This window comes from Engraulis encrasicolus, chromosome 6 (assembly GCF_034702125.1).
Source record: "Engraulis encrasicolus isolate BLACKSEA-1 chromosome 6, IST_EnEncr_1.0, whole genome shotgun sequence".
Classification (NCBI taxonomy): domain Eukaryota; kingdom Metazoa; phylum Chordata; class Actinopteri; order Clupeiformes; family Engraulidae; genus Engraulis; species Engraulis encrasicolus.
The window spans coordinates 17,582,815-17,600,314 of NC_085862.1; the positions used below are offsets into that span (position 1 = coordinate 17,582,815).

A 17,500-nucleotide genomic window follows, 5' to 3' on the forward strand; every position below is an offset into this window, starting at 1 on the left:
ACACAGGCCATTACAAACGGTTATTATCAGCAGCAGCAGCGGCTCTAACCATTTGGAGGCGCTAGGCAAAATACACTGTAGACTTGGGTCCTTTTTGAATTACGTTTGCTGGTGTTTATCATGGTGGGGCATGGCGCTAGGGTGTCAGGCTCAGGATAAGGAGGACCCAAATGCAGAAAAGTTCCAGAGATTTATTAGAGTGGCAACCAGCACAAGCACACAAGTTCAAGTAAATCCCAAAATAAGGCAGTATTGAAAAACATCCAAAAGAGAGTGTCAAAAATCAGAATTCAGTCCAGTTAGGTAATCCAAAAAAGGTGGCACATGGCACATTCAAAACAAACATAGAGTAAAGCACGATCAGGCCAGGGGGGGTAACGTAAACAATGAGTCCAGAGGCAGTCCTGACATAGGGTGTCAGTTGCCTATATTACCTAATGGTAAAACACTGGCTCTGATCATCAGTAGATAGCCTTATGAAAGAGCTACTTTTGTAAGAAGAGATTTCGCCACAAGGGTGTATGTATGTCTACGCGGGTATGTGTGCGCACATTTGTGTGTGTGTGTTTTTAGGTGAATGAGGTTGGGTTTCGTAATTGAGCACACCATTCATTTAGGGCAGATTAAGGAAGAAAAGCAGTCACACAAATAAATGAATAACTGAGACAGAGAAGATTAATTGAATTTTGCTTGAACGCCACCACCCCTGCACACACAAAAGCTCTATTTCTCGCACTCCCGAACACAACAGCATTACATAAAGTAATTCAAAATGGGCAGAAGGACCCTCTCTGTAGAACCAGGTGCTTGCAGCTATTCCGGCCTCCTGTCTGCATGCATACAGAGCGTGCATATGTGTCTTCTCATAGCACAGTAGTTTTTTGTAATTTTTATTAGTTAATTATTATTTGTACTTTTCGCTGTGTGCACCTGGACGGGAGCCTTTAAATCTTGTTGTGCTGTGTGTAAATAATAATAAGACTTTCTGGTAACACTTTATTTTAGGGATACATCTATTAGCACTAATACTTACAATGTTCCTGTATAAGTAATTTGTAAGGCATGTACAAAGCAAAATCAAACATTTGTTATGCATGTATTCGCAAATGTCTTGTTCATGCACAATAAGGGATTTATTACCAATTTAACCTTAGTAAGGACCTAGTAGGCCATAGCATTTGCTTAGTACATGCCTTACAAGTTACTTATGCAGGCATTAACATTGTATGTATTAGTGCTAATAGATGTATCCCTAAAATAAGACTTTCTTTTCTATTTCATTCTCTGATATTATATCCGCTTCCTGCTATTTCTGCTGTTGCTTCCGACGGCTGACAGATAGAAGTGCCTGACTCTGTATACGAGTGTGAGAAATACATGACAAAACAAGCAGCGCTCAGATATTTGCCACAGGGCGAAACGCACACTACACACGCACACTACACACACACACACACACACACACACACACACACACACACACACACACACACACACACACACACACACACACACACACACACACACACACACACACACACACACACACACACACACACACACAGCGGCTGGCTCTTCATCTCGAAAGGGAGAGAGGGAATGGGAGATGTGGCACAGCTGTGTTGGCGCAGCGGGGGTGGGGTGGGGTGGTGGGGGTAGAATATATCTCCCACTCGGCTCGTAGCAAGTGTCATTGACAGTTTTGTCATGCGTCAAGTCGCTTATTGTTGCTTGCGATTTGTGTCACTTCGGAAATGAAAAGCACTGACTGACGAGTTTGGGAGAGATACCCCCCCCCCCCCCCGCCTTCTCATATTCTTCCTCTTTCTCTTCTTGTTCTCCTCTTCCTCCTTCTCCTTTTTTCCTATTCCTATCTACTCTTGAGTACATAATGCATTTCAGACCTCCCAGTGGTACTATATAAATGCTCTCGCCAAGTGGTAGAAAAGTACAAGAATAAATACATACATACTGGTACGTACATATCTGTAACCTGCATTTACCCCAGAGGCACTCGGCAAAGGCCAACCGCTGACCACAGAACTGAACGCATGACCCTCAATTAAATCAGTTTTTATAAAATAACGATTAAAGCAAAGGTTGCATTGATCTTTACTCCCTAGCCGAACGTAATGATTTATGTTTCCGAAATGTGCATTCGCTCGCATGCTCCCAACCTTTGACCCCCCCTGCCATCTCTTATTAAATCGCCAAACGTTTTCTGTAGTAAATATGTGTTTAATGAATCATTCATTCAAGTTCATGTGAGTGTCAGCCAGGAGTTGGACATTTTGCTGGATCCATGGTAAATGAAGGGCCGTACAGTCGTATTTACTGCATCATCAGTGCTTGCCCCTCTCACCTGTGTAGTTCCACTCAGTTTTGCGAGCTCCACTACTAGGTCTGGGAGAGTGCGCTTTGGATTCGCCTTCAGAAGGCATGGCTTTAGCTATCATATGCCTGTCCCTGCCACCAACAAATGTCTTCAAAAATATTTTCCGTTCATCTTGCTCCATAATCATTTCACTAAGCTCAATCTGGTTTTACTTTTTTTTTGCTCAGTAGAGTAGCATGGTTACTGGGCTGGCCCTCTTTTTTGTGTAAAGTTTTTTTTATGTTGTTAACTCCTTAACCCCCAACATACGGTACCAGTACCAGATCCCTGACTCAGTGAACAATACAGAAGTATACAGATATGATAAACCCATAAGACACCAAATTCACTTTCATCTCAACCTGAACAATATAGAGAAGATAATACACAAGATACACATCAGTCTTAGCAGAATAAAACAGAATCAGATGACTGTATCCCCCACTCAGTGAACAACACAGAAATTTCTAGCTCGATAAACCTCCCCAAGTTCACTTCACCAACTTCGAGAAGATAATACACAAGATTCGCCAGTCTTAAAAGAGTAAAGCCGCATCAGATTAACCCCACACGCTGTATCTCGGCTCCTCGCGTATGCTACTCGCTATTGTGTGGCTCTCTGATGCAAACCAGAGATACAATTAAAGTTTGCGGCGCGAAATCTGCAGGGGGCAGTCAATTAGAGGATGAAAAGGAGGACGGAGCGTAATAAAAACTGAGCCGCACCTAATAAGAGGCGCGCTATCTTAATGGCCTTGTTTAACTCTCTGGCTGTTCATTAAGGCGACGCTCATCGCGCCGAGCAATTACGGGAGCTTCAACTGCAGTCATGAAAAGAACCAATTTTACAGTATGAGCTAACGAACGAAGGAATGAAGGAGTGAACGAGCGAGCGAATGAGCAAACGAACAAAATAATGAGTGAATGAAGGAGGGAGGGAATGAGTACATGAATGAATGAACACCTGAGTGAAGCAAGAAAGGAAATGAATGAAATGAGCTGTGTGTGTGTGTGAGCTGATAGAGAAACCTGTACAGACGCCCTCCGCCTCATGAGGAGAGGAGGAGTTTGCAGTCACACAGTCGCTTCACAGACCTGCACTTGAGAGCTCATGTGAAACGCAATTAGTGTTCAGTTGCTATGGCATTTAAGTCCATTACATATTATTTTATTTGCATACAGTTTATTTACTTTATTTATGTATAGTTAGTTATAATATGTTTGTCATAGAATAATAGACTTGCATTTTACATATCTTCATACATGAGTGATTCTACGATTCCCCTACGCTTTTGGCAAAAGCAAAATGTCAATTATCAGTATTTTTTTCAACTAAATGACCTAGATGTTTACATAGTGTATATATTTAAGTTTCCAAACAAACAAATTGCCAAGCTTAATCTTAAATCATTTGATAAATACTCTAATGAAAGCGAACATTTGCTTAATTATTTTGTCAACAGTGTTATGGACAAATACTATGTCATTTCAAACACATATAAAAATACTACAGAGTTGAAACAATATATGTTTGAAAGTGCTTATGTCCCTTAGCAGTAATGTTGTCATTAATCTGTGCAGCTGATATAGAAAATGTGATCGTTGAGCTTCATAAGTAGGATTTTATGAGTCACTGTGATACAGACTGACACATTTTTCATCATAAATCCCTGTAACGTCTGATTTGAATATAGTCACCCTCCTTACACAAGACTTCCTTCTCCAGAGATAATCCCTAGTGTATGTTCATAGGATTTTTCCAACACATAAGGGATCAATAGCGCAAAAACACTTTCAAAACAGTCAACGGTGTTACTCAACTGTGTTACGGTCAACAGTGTAGGGGAACAAGTCGGCACTTTTTTAGGAGAAAAAAACAGAGCAGACAAACCCATCTCCCTAGAACACAAATTATTTTGTTTGTTTGTCTGTCAATATGGATATAAATTGGCAAAAACATACTCCTCCTCAACTGTCATCAGTGTTGCCAGATTGGACTGGTTCCCGCCCAATTGGGCTGCTTAGGATGCCCGTGTGCGGGTAAAAATGGCATCTATCAGAAAAACCTTCCCACTGCCATATAAATGAATAGAATTGGGCGGGTTTTTAGGGCGGATTTTGATCATTTTTTGGGCTGGAAATCATCAGCCTCATCTGGCAACCCTGACTGTCATACTTAATTGTAACACCATTGACGGTAACACCGTTGACATTTCAGCCATTTTTATGGTGTTGTGCTAACTGAGGACCTCAGAAGTTCCACCACAACACCTTAATCAATTCATGTATCTGTATGCTTTATCTGTGTTTTTCTACATGTGATTTCTAATTCAGATTCTTATGAATATGTTGATAACACAGTTGACAGGCAATTTTCCCGCTATGAGAACATGAAAAAGAATGGATTAAATTATGGAAGGATGGAGCTCAAAATTTACCAAAAAGTCTTCCCCTATCCTGCCAAAGAGGTTATGACATCACGTGATGTTATTCGTATGGCCTAAGACCAAACCATTACTGATTTATGGAGGAGGTTTCAGACCGTGACACGGTTAACACAGTTTTCGTGGACACACACAAAATGGCAAATTTCATGTATAATGGAAAGGACAGTGGTCTTTCTGACAGTTTTGTCATATTGTGATGATTACTGTGAATCAACATTTGCAATCGTCTTGGGCAAAACAAGTTTCTTTACATGCTAATATGAAGACTGAATCTGACATTTGGAAAACAGGACGGCATGAAAACGCCCAAAACCAGTATTAAATATTCATTCTTGCTGAGGGAAATAATGCTATGTCTACACTTTCTGTATTATATGAAAGATAAATGTTTTTCAATGTCCAAAACATCATTGGATGCAGTTAATAGTTAGTGGAATTGCCAAATAAAATCCACGGACTTAAAAGTGTAGGCGAATTAGAGAATCACTCACATACGCATCTTCGCATGTTACAGTAGGCCTATTGTTATTTGTAACAATATATATTTTTTTTTAATTGTGCTCTGACCATGCTTCCTTTATCATGTTTTGTGACATGTACTGTATCTGTAGCAGGGAATTATATTGACTCTAGAACAGGACTGCAAAGAATGAACTACATTTACATTCAGTCAATCCACCAACCATGTGTGTTGTGGTGTGTGTTTGCGAGCAACAGTACATCAATCAATCAGTCAATCAATCAATCAATCAATCAATCAATCAATCAATCAATCAATCAATCAATCAATCAATCAATCAATCAATCAATCAATCAATCAATCACCCGACCATGTGTATGATATTGTGTCATATGTATTTGCAGGTTACGTCACGATGGGAGCCGTGCCCCCGGGTCACTGGGCGCAGCAGCCGTTCGGGGCCCAGACCCCGCTGGCGTTCGGCGTGCAGTCGCCGGTGGGGGCGGTGGCGCAGGTCTTGCCCGGCGGGCAGCAGGTGATCTGGGCGGGCCAGGCGGCGGGCCTCTTCTCCCCCGCCACGCAGCAGCAGTGGGCGGCCATGGCGGCGGGCGCCTTCCCCCCCGGGGCCTTCGTGCCCGCGCAGACGGTGGGGCCGCTGCCGGCCGCCATGTTCCAGACGCTGGCCACTCCGGTCGCCGCCATGCCCCCATGCGACGCGCCGCCCGTGCCCGGCCCCTCGGGGGTGTCGGGGGCCATGGGCGGCGGCCCGTGCGCGTCGTCGTCCGTGGCGTCTAGCCCGCAGCACGCGGGCGGCAGCGCCGACCCCACGCGGCAGAAGATGAGCAAGGAGATGTTCAAGGATTTCCAGATGGGGAAGCCGGGCGGGCCTGGGGTTATGTTGCCGCCGCGGAAGGGGGGAGCAGCCGGCGGGGGCGAACAGCCCAGCCTGGCGTGCACCACGGACGCTTTCAGCAGCTACTTCAGCCGCGTAGGCATGGCGCAGGACACGGACGACTGTGACGACTTTGACATCTCGCAGATGAACCTCACGCCCGTCACCTCCACCACGCCCTCCACCAACTCACGTGAGTGCCTGCCATACACACATACTTATACGCATACATAGACTCTCTCTCCCTCTCACACACACACACAAACACACACTCCAGTCATACTTACTCACACTTCCATGCCATGCACATGCACATATTCACACCTGCCAAACACAGAAACGAGCACAGACACAAACACAACTCCAACCACTCACCCCATTCCTATGAGCACACATAGACATGCCTAACACACACGCACACACAAACAATATTTTATAACTACACCAAACACTCCCCTCCCAAAGCGCATGCGGTTGTAAATGAAGTGTGTTGCTCTCAGCATTCGGCACATATGGATGTGAAACACCCACCGCTCTTTAATTCACACCTCTGGAAAAAGCAAAAAAACCAGAAGTCACATTGGCATCCTGTAGTCTTTCATTTCCTCCTCCGTCTCCCGGTCTCTTTCGCACCTCCTCCTGGCAGAGGTTGGCAAGGTGGCGTTTGATGATGCCGCTGCCTACGGGGCTCTTAGTCTTTAGTCAGCGTGAAATGGCAATTAGCAACAGCACTAAAGGGGGCACACAGAGAGAGATGGCGACAGAGGAGAGAAAGAGACTTGAAAAGAAAGAGGGAAGGGGAATGGGAGGAGGGGCGAAATGAAATGGGGAGCAAGAGACAGAGAGAGATAGAGAAACACAGAGAGGGTGATAAACACAGAGAGAGAGAGAGGAAGAGAGAGAGGAAAGGGGAGATAGAGCTGTGGAATAGAGAGTGATGAACAGAAAGAGAGAGAGAAAGAGAGAGAGAGATAAAGAGGGAGAGAGAGAAAGGAAAGGGGACACAGCGGTGGGAGAGAGGGGGGCGAAAGAGAGAGAGAGAGAGAGAGAGAGAGAGAGAGAGAGAGAGAAAGAGAGAGAGAGGGAGAGAGAGAGAGGAGCGAGAGGAGCGAGACAGAGACAGAGAGAGAGAGAGAGAGAGAGAGACAGAGACAGAGAGAGAGAGAGAGAGAGAGGGAGGGAGGGAGCTCTCCAGCTGAGAGGGGGGCCGTGGTGTGCTGTAATTATGGCGGATCCCAGGGGACCTCTGGTCTGTGTGGCTCACCCTGTTTGGGGCCCTCCGCTTGTGCTGTGCTAATTACTGTTGCACACAAGCACACACATGCACACACACACACACACACACACACACACACACACACACACACACACACACACACACACACACACACACACACACACACACATACACACACACACACACACACACACACACACACACACACACACACACACACATACACACACACACACACACACACACACACACACACACAGAAAAAAGTAAACAAACAAACACTGTCACATCTGTCTCAAATACACATATACTATATTGTCATACACACACAAAGCAACAAAACAGAGACGAGAAAGAGTCACTCACACCCCAAATGTTTGTGTGGATGTGCAAATGAGATGCTGGCAGGTCTAGAGCTCCCTCTCTAAAGGCCCTTGACCTTCTCTGCGCGCCTGTGCCCTGGGCTCAGCACTGAAACAACGCTAGCGTGGCGACTAGCCAAAGAACCAAGGGGGCGCTCACACTGGGATGCTCTTTTTAAGCCTCCGAAACACGAGACATGGCGAGATTTCTGACATCCAATGGCTTAATAATAATAGTGAAACCTTTGGTGGAGATGTCAAGGTTCGTTTATTGTTGCTAAATTATGTACGTACAGACCTGTTTTAAACTGTTTAAAGGTTGCCATGCAACAACATATTGTATAAAAATGGAAAATGATCTCTCAAAAGTTGAACAGTGTTGATTTTTTTTCGAGCAAGGCACAGGAAAGAAAAGCAATGAGGTGGTCCAGCAATGGTCAAACTGCTTACCAACTGTAACGCTCTGAAGTATGGAGAGGACAAACAATGACAAAATTGGAAATGAATACGCATGTAGGGAAACAATTGAATTTGATTGGCTGACTGAGAAAAAAAGTGTCACAGTCTGAATGGAGCCTTACTGCAACACATTAGGGCCCTGAACATCTGAAAAAAAAAACATGAGCGTGCGCGCGCACACACACACACACACACACACACACACACACACACACACACACACACACACACACACACACACACACACTTGCAAATTGAACTGTCGTTTTGTCTTTGTAAACAAATCCATTTCATTTTGAATAGTTCTATGTACTTGTTGAGAGAGAAAGAGAGAGAGAGAGATGGAGAGACAGGACATCGGTGCAGCAGGAGAGAAAGAGAATGAGAGACTCGAACGAGAGGGCTCAATTGAGAATGACAATAGAAAATGACTGCAGGTCTTATCAGCAGTGCGCCAGCCAGCGTTGCTCCCCTGAATGCAGCATCGGTGCTGGGATGCGACACGGGGCTACTGGGTGTGTGGAAATGGCCCTCATACACATCCACATGCCTACATTGTGTAGCTGAAACTACATTGTTGTTGTTTTTTTTCTGTGTGTGTGTGTGTGTGTGTGTGTGTGTGTGTGTGTGTGTGTGTGTGTGTGTGTGTGTGTGTGTGTGTGTGTGTGTGTGTGTGTGTGTGTGTGTGTGTGTGTGTGTGTGTGTGTGTGTGTGTGTGTGTGTGTGTGTGTGTGTGTGTGTGTAAAAATGTTTGTGGCGGTAGCATGACAGTCGACCCAGACTCTATTAACTGAGGTGTTTCTCAAACCACAAATGGAGCCATCAGTTCATCTAAATGTCATTCAGTGATAAGTGCTACTCAACGCCCTCATCGCTCTCTTTCTCTCTCTCTGTCTCTCTTTCCCTGTGTAGCTCTATCCATCTAGGTCTCACTCTGTCACACTGACACATCCATCGTAGTGCACGCCACCCCCTAGAATACCAGATCAGACCGCCCTGACTCTGGTGGTTCAAATTGAGGGCTCTTTAGAGCTCGGCCGTAGCTCTAAAAGCCAAACCATTAGTAGTGGTGTGAACTTGGAGTAACCTGCTCTTGCCATGACATCTTGCATTGCAGTGAAAATATGTATTAATAATAAATATGAACATGTGTAAGATTTTCTCCCCTTGGTGGTGAGGTGGTGTGTCGTCATAAGTATGGTTAACTGCTGCTTATCACTTGTCATCTGCTGTGAAGGTGCAGGGCTCAGTTGAAATTATTCAATGTAAAAATAACAAAATCTGCAACACCTCAAATCTGTGCCAAAAGGAGGTTTTACTGGTATCAGTAGAGCCCCATTTTTACGTGGTGATGATCGTCCATATTCTGAAAGTCATTGATTTCGTCATTGGTTTTTCTTTTCAGCGCCCACCCCAGCGCCTCGGCAGAGCTCTCCCTCCAAGTCCTCGGCGTCTCACGGCAGCGATCCCCCCACCGACGACTCGTTTGGGGAAGGGGACGGCAGCCCCAGTCGGAGTGGAGAGGAAGACGCTGTGAGTACCTTACTGTACTCTACTGTAATATGCAATGTGCTGTAATGAACAAGTCCAGGGCCGGCACTAGGCATAGGCAGACAGGACGGGCGCCGAGGGCGTCAACTGTCTTGGGGGCACGAAGTCCAGCAAAATAAGAATGTTTGACTACATCACATCTCTGAAAATCCCATGATCCTGATTGCTTCTACACTGCAGTTTGGTTTGGGAGCAGAGTAAAGATCCTCCAGACCCTTGTGTGAGCTCACAAAGCTGGGCGGAAATACACAAGGGTCTGGTGAAAGCCAGGACAAAGGCTAAATAGGTAGTGGTCTCTTAAAGGGATACTGTGTGAGATTTTTAGTTGTTTATTTCCAGAATTCATGCTGCCCATTCACTAATGTTACCTTTTTCATGAATACTTACCACCACCATCAAATTCTAAGTATTCATTATGACTGGAAAAATTGCACTTTTCATACATGAAAAGGGGGATCTTTTCCATGGTCCGCCATTTTGAATTTCCCAAAATAGCCATTTTTAGCTGCAAAAATGACTGTACTTGGACCATACTAGAAAATATTTGTTTATTACTTAGTAAACTTTCATGTAAAGATCAAATTTGGCAATAGGCAGCCCAGTTTCAATGAGCAGCAGTACCTTTTTTGACCATTTCCTGCACAGTGTACCTTTAAGTGCAATCAGATTATAAATAGCAGGGACCATTCGCTGTCATGGAATCTCTCTGGAAAAATAATGCACGTAGTCTTTATAGACCTCTCTTATAATGGAAACTGGAAATCAATTCCACTGCCACAGTTAGACGCATTTCACCGGAGAGTAACTGACAACTGCATCCTCCCACTAATCCCTCATAATGAAATTGTGCCCATAAATACTTGAAAACGATCGACTAAAACACCTGAAGAGCCACATCCTTATGGGTATCATTTAATATCAGACTGCCTCTTATCTATACTGTACCTATTATAGTGAGTAGTGAGACAGGTCCACTGACAGTTTTGCCCGGGCCCTGGACAAAGTTATCTGAATGGCCCCCCTCTCACTCCATACACAGAGGCGATTCTAGGGTTAGGTGGGTCCCCAAGCGAAAATGCAAAAGAATGAACATTTGAACCAAAATCACCACTACTGTAGTACAGTATGGGCTGTTATTCACTATCTAGGGGCCCCAAGCGGCTGCCTGCCTTGCCTGGTGGCAAGATGCGCCTCTGTCCATACAGCAATACGTACATAATGAAGACACAATCCTGGCCCCCTGCTTTGCCTGGGCCCAAGACATCGGACCCCTTTGCCTCCTGTTGGCTTCTCTATGGTGAGACAAGACTCCAGTAAATGTCATTTGAAGTGGTGTCCCAGTGGCACCCTATGGGGGCTGTATGGGGGTTGAGAGGGGGAAGAGGAGGCATGTCTTCTACTAATGTGTCCAGTAGAGTGCACTGCACTGAGATCTGCTGATGAATAGCTGTTGAATCTGCGCCAGCCGGCTAGGTAATCATTCTTTTCCTGATTGGGCAGTGTGTTGTGTGTGTGTGTGTGTGTGTGTGTGTGTGTGTGTGTGTGTGTGTGTGTGTGTGTGTGTGTGTGTGTGTGTGTGTGTGTGTGTGTGTGTGTGTGTGTGTGTGTGTGTGTGTGTGTGTGTGTGTGTGTGTGTGTGTGTGCGCATATGCGTGTGTGTGTGTGTGTGTGTGTGTGTGCATATGCGTGCCTGTGTGTGTGTGTGTGTGTGTGTGTGTGTGTGTGTGTGTGTGTGTGTGTGTGTGTGTGTGTGTGTGTGTGTGTGTGTGTGTGTGTGTGTGTGTGCGCGCGCGCATATGCGTGTGTGTGTGTGTGTGTGTGTGTGTGTGTGTGTGTGTGTGTGTGTGTGTGTGTGTGTGTGTGTGTGTGTGTGTGTGTGTGTGTGTGTGTGTGTGTGTGTGTGTGATGCCCCTCCCTCCCTCCATGGCTGACCAACATTTGGGTCCAATAATGCGTTAAATGAGCTCATGGAAGTGTCTGAGACATCATTAAGACCTTATTAATCGCAGCCAGGTAGCTTTCATACATCAACCCCCATGGAAGCAAGAAAAAAGCTGGGGTTTCTGAAATCCATAATTCATCATTCGCTCCATAACGACTGCATTTTACAGGTGGATAAAATAGGAGAGGAGAGGAGAAAAACGAAAGGGCCGTTTCTTTTCTTGGGGATATTAATATTCATGTGCAATGGTGTGCGTCATGACCACACCAAAGATGGCCAAAAAATGGGAGGATCTTTTACCAAGAGTCTAGCTCACACTGTACAAAAGTCTTAATATAACTGTTAAAGAGTATAAATTAACCATGTTTCAGGTAATATTTCGGCCCACTTTTATTGGTCAGTGTAACATTTTCACAGTTCATTATACAGTATTCAATATTGTGTAAATAGTAAGCTATAGTAATAGTAGGATTTGTATTGCACATACATAACTGTCATTCCATGTGCCTGAGAGAAAAGAAAGAGAAGAGAGAAGACAACTATTGCTGAAAGTAGAAAGTATAGAAGGCAAGGCAAGGCAAGGCAAGTTTATTTCTATAGCACATTTCATACACAGGTGCAACTCAATGTGCTTCACAAAGTTAACAAATGTAAATGAAAGGAAACAGGGAAGAAAGAAGGAAATAAATTAGAGTCAAAAAACATTTAAAACATTAAGATAAAACATAAGGTAAAAATAATAATAAAATAAAATAAATCAAATTAAATAAACATTAAAATAAAAATAATAATAATAATTTAGTCTAGGGGAAAGCATCTGAGAACAGCTTTGTCTTGAGTCTAGATTTAAAGCTATCAATAGTGGGTGCATTTTTTACATCATCTGGAAGCTGATTCCAAAGCTTTGAAGCATAGAAGCTAAAGGCTGCCTCTCCACACCTTGTTTTGACTTTTGGAATCACCAGCAGATTCTTCTCCGTTGACCTTAGTGACCTAGAAAGTATTATAGAGAATCGTTAACTAAAAGGCAGATGAAAATAAAGCTGTTTACTTTTTAAAACATGATAGCCTATTATTGGGGCAGTTCTAGTTTCAACAGGAAGCTGATTTTAGCATTTGGTAGCATAATGGCGAAATGCCATTTCACCCTGTCTGGATTTGACGCTAGGCACAATCAGCAGAGACTCTAAAGACCGGCGAAGACATCTTTTATGATGATATTGCTATAGAATATATGCAATATACGTATTTAGGGCCTAGGCCATTGAGTGACTTGTGGACACTGGCCACCTGCAGACTTGTACACTGACTTAACTCAGTGACTCTCCACAGTGTTGTAAAAAAAATATGTGATTTCCCTCTGAAATGCTGAAATCCCATTTTTTTACTGTGCACCTCCCACACTGGCATTGGGCCATGCAGACTAATATGGAAGCCGATGGTGAAGGCGAGATGGAAGCGTTTTAAAAGCATAGACTGATAAACAAAGGAGGATGAAAAAAAACGGGCATGGGGCCCACAGGGAGAGAGTATTGTGAATAGGACTTCTGAGAAATGATGCCCACGGACTACCGTTGCACATTTCATAACAAAAAGAAATATAATGGATTCTGTGAACTTGAAATCACCCGCACATTCACTGTGAAGTGAGGCATTGTGTAGTACGCGGGCCATGATTCATTAATAGGAAGTGTGCTGTTTACGTCTGTTATGTCGATTCAGACACAGTTATTGCAGAGGTTAGTTTAAGTTTAATGTTTAATGTAACTGTACAAGTACATACCCTACATGAGAGAGAACCGTATAATAATAATATTCCCTCTCTAAATAGGCTATGTGAAAGTGAAGTGTGACCAAAGCTACAGTACCGTTTTTAAGGGGAAAAAAACATTGTGGCAAACCATCTCAACAACATCCAACAAGAACAATCAGAGATGGCCTTTCCGATGCTAGATGCACTGAAAACATTGCAGATGGACATACAGGCAGAAACAGACAGACAGACAGACAGGCTAATAAAGGGGTCTGGGGGAAAATGACATACACAGAGAGAAAATCATCTTTGGTATACTGTATGTCTGATGCTACGGTACAAGGTCTTAGTAATTAGGCCGTCTATTCTTGTAATAAAAAGCCCAGGGCTCAGATGAAAAGCTTTGTGCAGTGCCTCAGTACTCACCTGCAAGCCTGCTTGAAAGCAAATGGATGTGGAGGTACAGTTGAGTCATCGGGACTAACTGTCGGTTGGAGATTTCTGCTTCTATATAGCATTTCTCTCTCTGTCTCTGTCTCTGTCTCTCTCTCTGTCTCTCTCTCTCTCTCTCTCTCTCTCTCTCTCTCTCTCTCTCTCTCTCTCTCTCTCTCTCTCTCTCTCTCTCTCTCTCTCTCTCTCTCTCTCTCTCTCTCTCTCTCTCTCTGCACTGGAAATGTCACCTTTCAATTTCCAGGAGGGGGGCATTTCCAGAACATTTCAGGCACACAAAAGAGAAAGAAATGCAAGAAAAAAAAGCAATGAAAAGAAAAAAAAGAACAGATCATGAAATGAAAAGAAAGAGGAATGAAGTGAAAGAGTGCTTTATGCAAGATGGAGATGTACCTGCCATGCGAGGCCAGTGCTAGTGGGTGGGCGGATGGGCAGGTAAACAGGCTGTGGTGGCGAGCCCCTAATGATTTCTACTGCCGCCTAGGCTTTTTACACAGCCAGCCATCCGCCCACACAGAGACACACGTACACAGAGACACACACGCGTACACACACGTACACACACGTACACACACACACACACACACACACACACACACACACACACACACACACACACACACACACACACACACACACACACACACAAACATCTTTACTGGTGGTGTTAAGAGCAGCACAATGTGTGGGTGGTGGACAGAGGGGAAATGTTTGTGTGTGTGTGTGTGTGTGTGTGTGTGTGTGTGTGTGTGGGTGTGTGTGTGTGTGTGTGTGTGTGTGTGTGTGTGTGTGTGTGTGTGTGTGTGTGTGTGTGTGTGTGTGTGTGTGTGTGCGTGCGCGCGCGTGCGTATGTGTGTGTGTGTGTGTGTGTGTGTGTGTGTGTGGGGGGGGGGGTTCAAGCAATGTCTGCTATGGTAGACAGAAGAAAGTAAACACGCATCCTCAAGAGTGCTCGGCGTACTTAAATTGACAAAACACATTTTCCACAGAAACGTCAGGAAAAGACGAGGGGAGGGAGGGAGGCAGGAAATCGTGTGGGAAATGGCAATGCATTAGCCTGGTTCACACCAGACGGTGTATGTGTAGCTTTGGCGCCCCCTGGCGGAGCAGAGCTTCACACACTACCGTCTGGTACACAGCCATAGAGCACGCTCCGTCTCCAACCAGAAAATAGACGGAGCATTTATTTCTTAAATATAAACGGTAACTCACATTGAGGAGTCACAAGACAGATTAGAGACTATATTGACTCTTTAAAGATTAACAGGAAGGTTTTTGAAGGAATTTGTTGGTGAGGAGGCCGTGCAGAAGCAATACATTCTCAGCCTATTTTCTGGTTGGAGACGGAGCGTGCTCTATGGCTGTGTACCAGACGGTAGTGTGTGTAGCTCTGCTCCGCCAGGGGGCGCCAAAGCTACACACACACACCGTCTGGTGTGAACCAGGCTAGCAATGCATCACATCCACTTATACATCAGGACAGGGTGAAGAACTACGCTGATGGATGGATGGATGGATGGATGGATGGATGGATGGATGGATGGATGGATGGATGGATGGAGGGATGGATGGAGGGATGGATGGATGGATGGATGGATGGATGGATGGATGGATGGATGGATGGATGGATGGATGGATGGATGCATTCTGCTTTTGCGCTGATCTGCTTGAAATAACATCTCTTGCCAAGCTTCTTAATGAAATCACCTGCGTTTTTCCCTCTTTGCACCCTTTAACTTGCTTCTTCTTCTCTCACCCCCTCCCTCTCTCTTCTAACTCTCCCCCTTTCACGCTTCATCTTTCCCTTCTCTTCCATGCCGTCTTCTTCTGCCATTATCTGCCTCTTCATCACCCTCCTCCTTCTCTTCCGCCCACCCCTGGTCTTCTCCTTCCTCCTCCTCTCCGTCTTCTTCCTCCTTTCCCCTTCCTCATCCTCCTCCTCCCCTTTCATCCTCCTCCTTATTCTTCTCCTATTCATCTTCTTCCTCCTTCTCTCCCCACTCCTTTTCTCCTCCTCCTCCTCTTCTTCCTCTTTCTCTTCCTCCTTCCCGTTCTTATCCATTTCTTCATCCTCCTCCCTCTTCACCCTCCTCCTCCTCCTCCTCTTCTTCATCATACTCCTCTTCCCCTGATCTTCCCCCTCTTCCTCCTCTTCTTCCTCCTCCTCCTCTCCCTTCTCTTCATCATACACCTCTTCCCTTGATCTTCCCCCTCATCCTCTTCCTCCTCCTCCTCTTCCTCCTCCTCTTCCTCCCACTCTTCCTCCTCCTCATCCTCCTCCTCTTCCTCCTCCTCCTCTTCCTCAGGCCGGAGACGCTGCTCCGTCTCCCTCCACAAGTGAGCCCAGTGCCGACCCCCCCGACCCCCCCGAGCCGGACATTGAGAGTCCACAGGTCGGTAGCTAGATAGCAGCAGGCACAGGGTAGGTATCTGTCCTCTTTCTCTTCCCCTCTCTCCGGCTTGGTGTTGGTTTGGTGCCTGCTCCACCTAGACGTGACGTTACGTGACCACCGCGGTGTGACCTCACAGCACAGCACGCCTCCACCACCACCACCACCACCATGCCATCACATGCACCACACCCACGCATCGTGGCCATGTGTTGTGGTGCATCTCTCTCTCTCTCTCTCTCTCTCTCTCTTCCTCTGTATCTCTCTCTCTCTCTCTCTCTCTCTCTCTCTCTCTCTCTCTCTCTCTCTCTCTTCCTCTGTATCTCTCTCTCTCTCTATCTACTGCATCTATCTATCTATCTATCTATCTATCTATCTATCTATCTATCTATCTATCTATCTATCTATCTATCTATCTATCTATCTATCTATCTATCTATCTATCTATCTATCTCTCTATCTATCTATCTATCACTTTCTCTGTTTTTTCCTCTTTCTTCCTTTCTCTCTGTGTTTGTTCTCTGTCCCATCCCGCCGCCCTTGCCTGCTGCTTCACTGTGATTATTATGGTATGTGAACCGTGTGTGTGTGTGTGTTTGTATTTGTGGTGTTGTTTTTGTTTTTGGCTTCTCTGGCTGTGTGTTCTTTTCTCCCCTCCTCAAGCTCCTGAAGGACGTGAGTACTACTGTGTATACTATACAGCCTGCTACGGACCACCACGGCGATGTTTCTGAGAAACATCATGACATTGGCATGGCATGAGCTACGCCCATGAATTCCATAAACACTTGACTGTAACATACCGTTCTCGAATGTCTAATAACAATGTGCTGTGCGATCACGCTGAGCTGTGATTGTTTTTCTTTTTTTTTTTCTCACTGCACTTGTAGTCTTCATGTACTTCTTGTTCTATTTTTTTTTTTAAACGTTATGTCAAAATGAAGTTACCCTTGAACAACTCCAGTAATGCTTAAGTGATTACGTGGCGCAGTAAAAAATATATATATATGTTGAACGCTGTTGCGCAGCTCTCACATCAACGTACGCACAAAGTTTCGCTGGCTTCGACAGGTAGACAAAAGGAATATCAGGTCTGGAAATGAGCCGTGCATAAATCACTGTCTGTGCGATACAAGTAACTTAGAGCAGGTACTTTAAAGACTGGAAACACACACACACACAC

The 17,500-nt window shown here is 45.0% G+C and overlaps 1 protein-coding gene across 1 annotated transcript in view; it reads left to right on the top strand.

Moving 5' to 3' along the window:
* The window catches only part of dab1a (DAB adaptor protein 1a), a 184,071-nt gene that overhangs the window by 159,135 nt on the left and 7,436 nt on the right, over positions 1 to 17,500 (top strand). The window contains exons 11-12 of the mRNA XM_063200080.1: positions 5,686 to 6,366; positions 9,637 to 9,764. Coding sequence (XP_063056150.1) covers positions 5,686 to 6,366; positions 9,637 to 9,764 — 809 coding nt within the window. The remainder of the gene's footprint in view (positions 1 to 5,685; positions 6,367 to 9,636; positions 9,765 to 17,500) is intronic.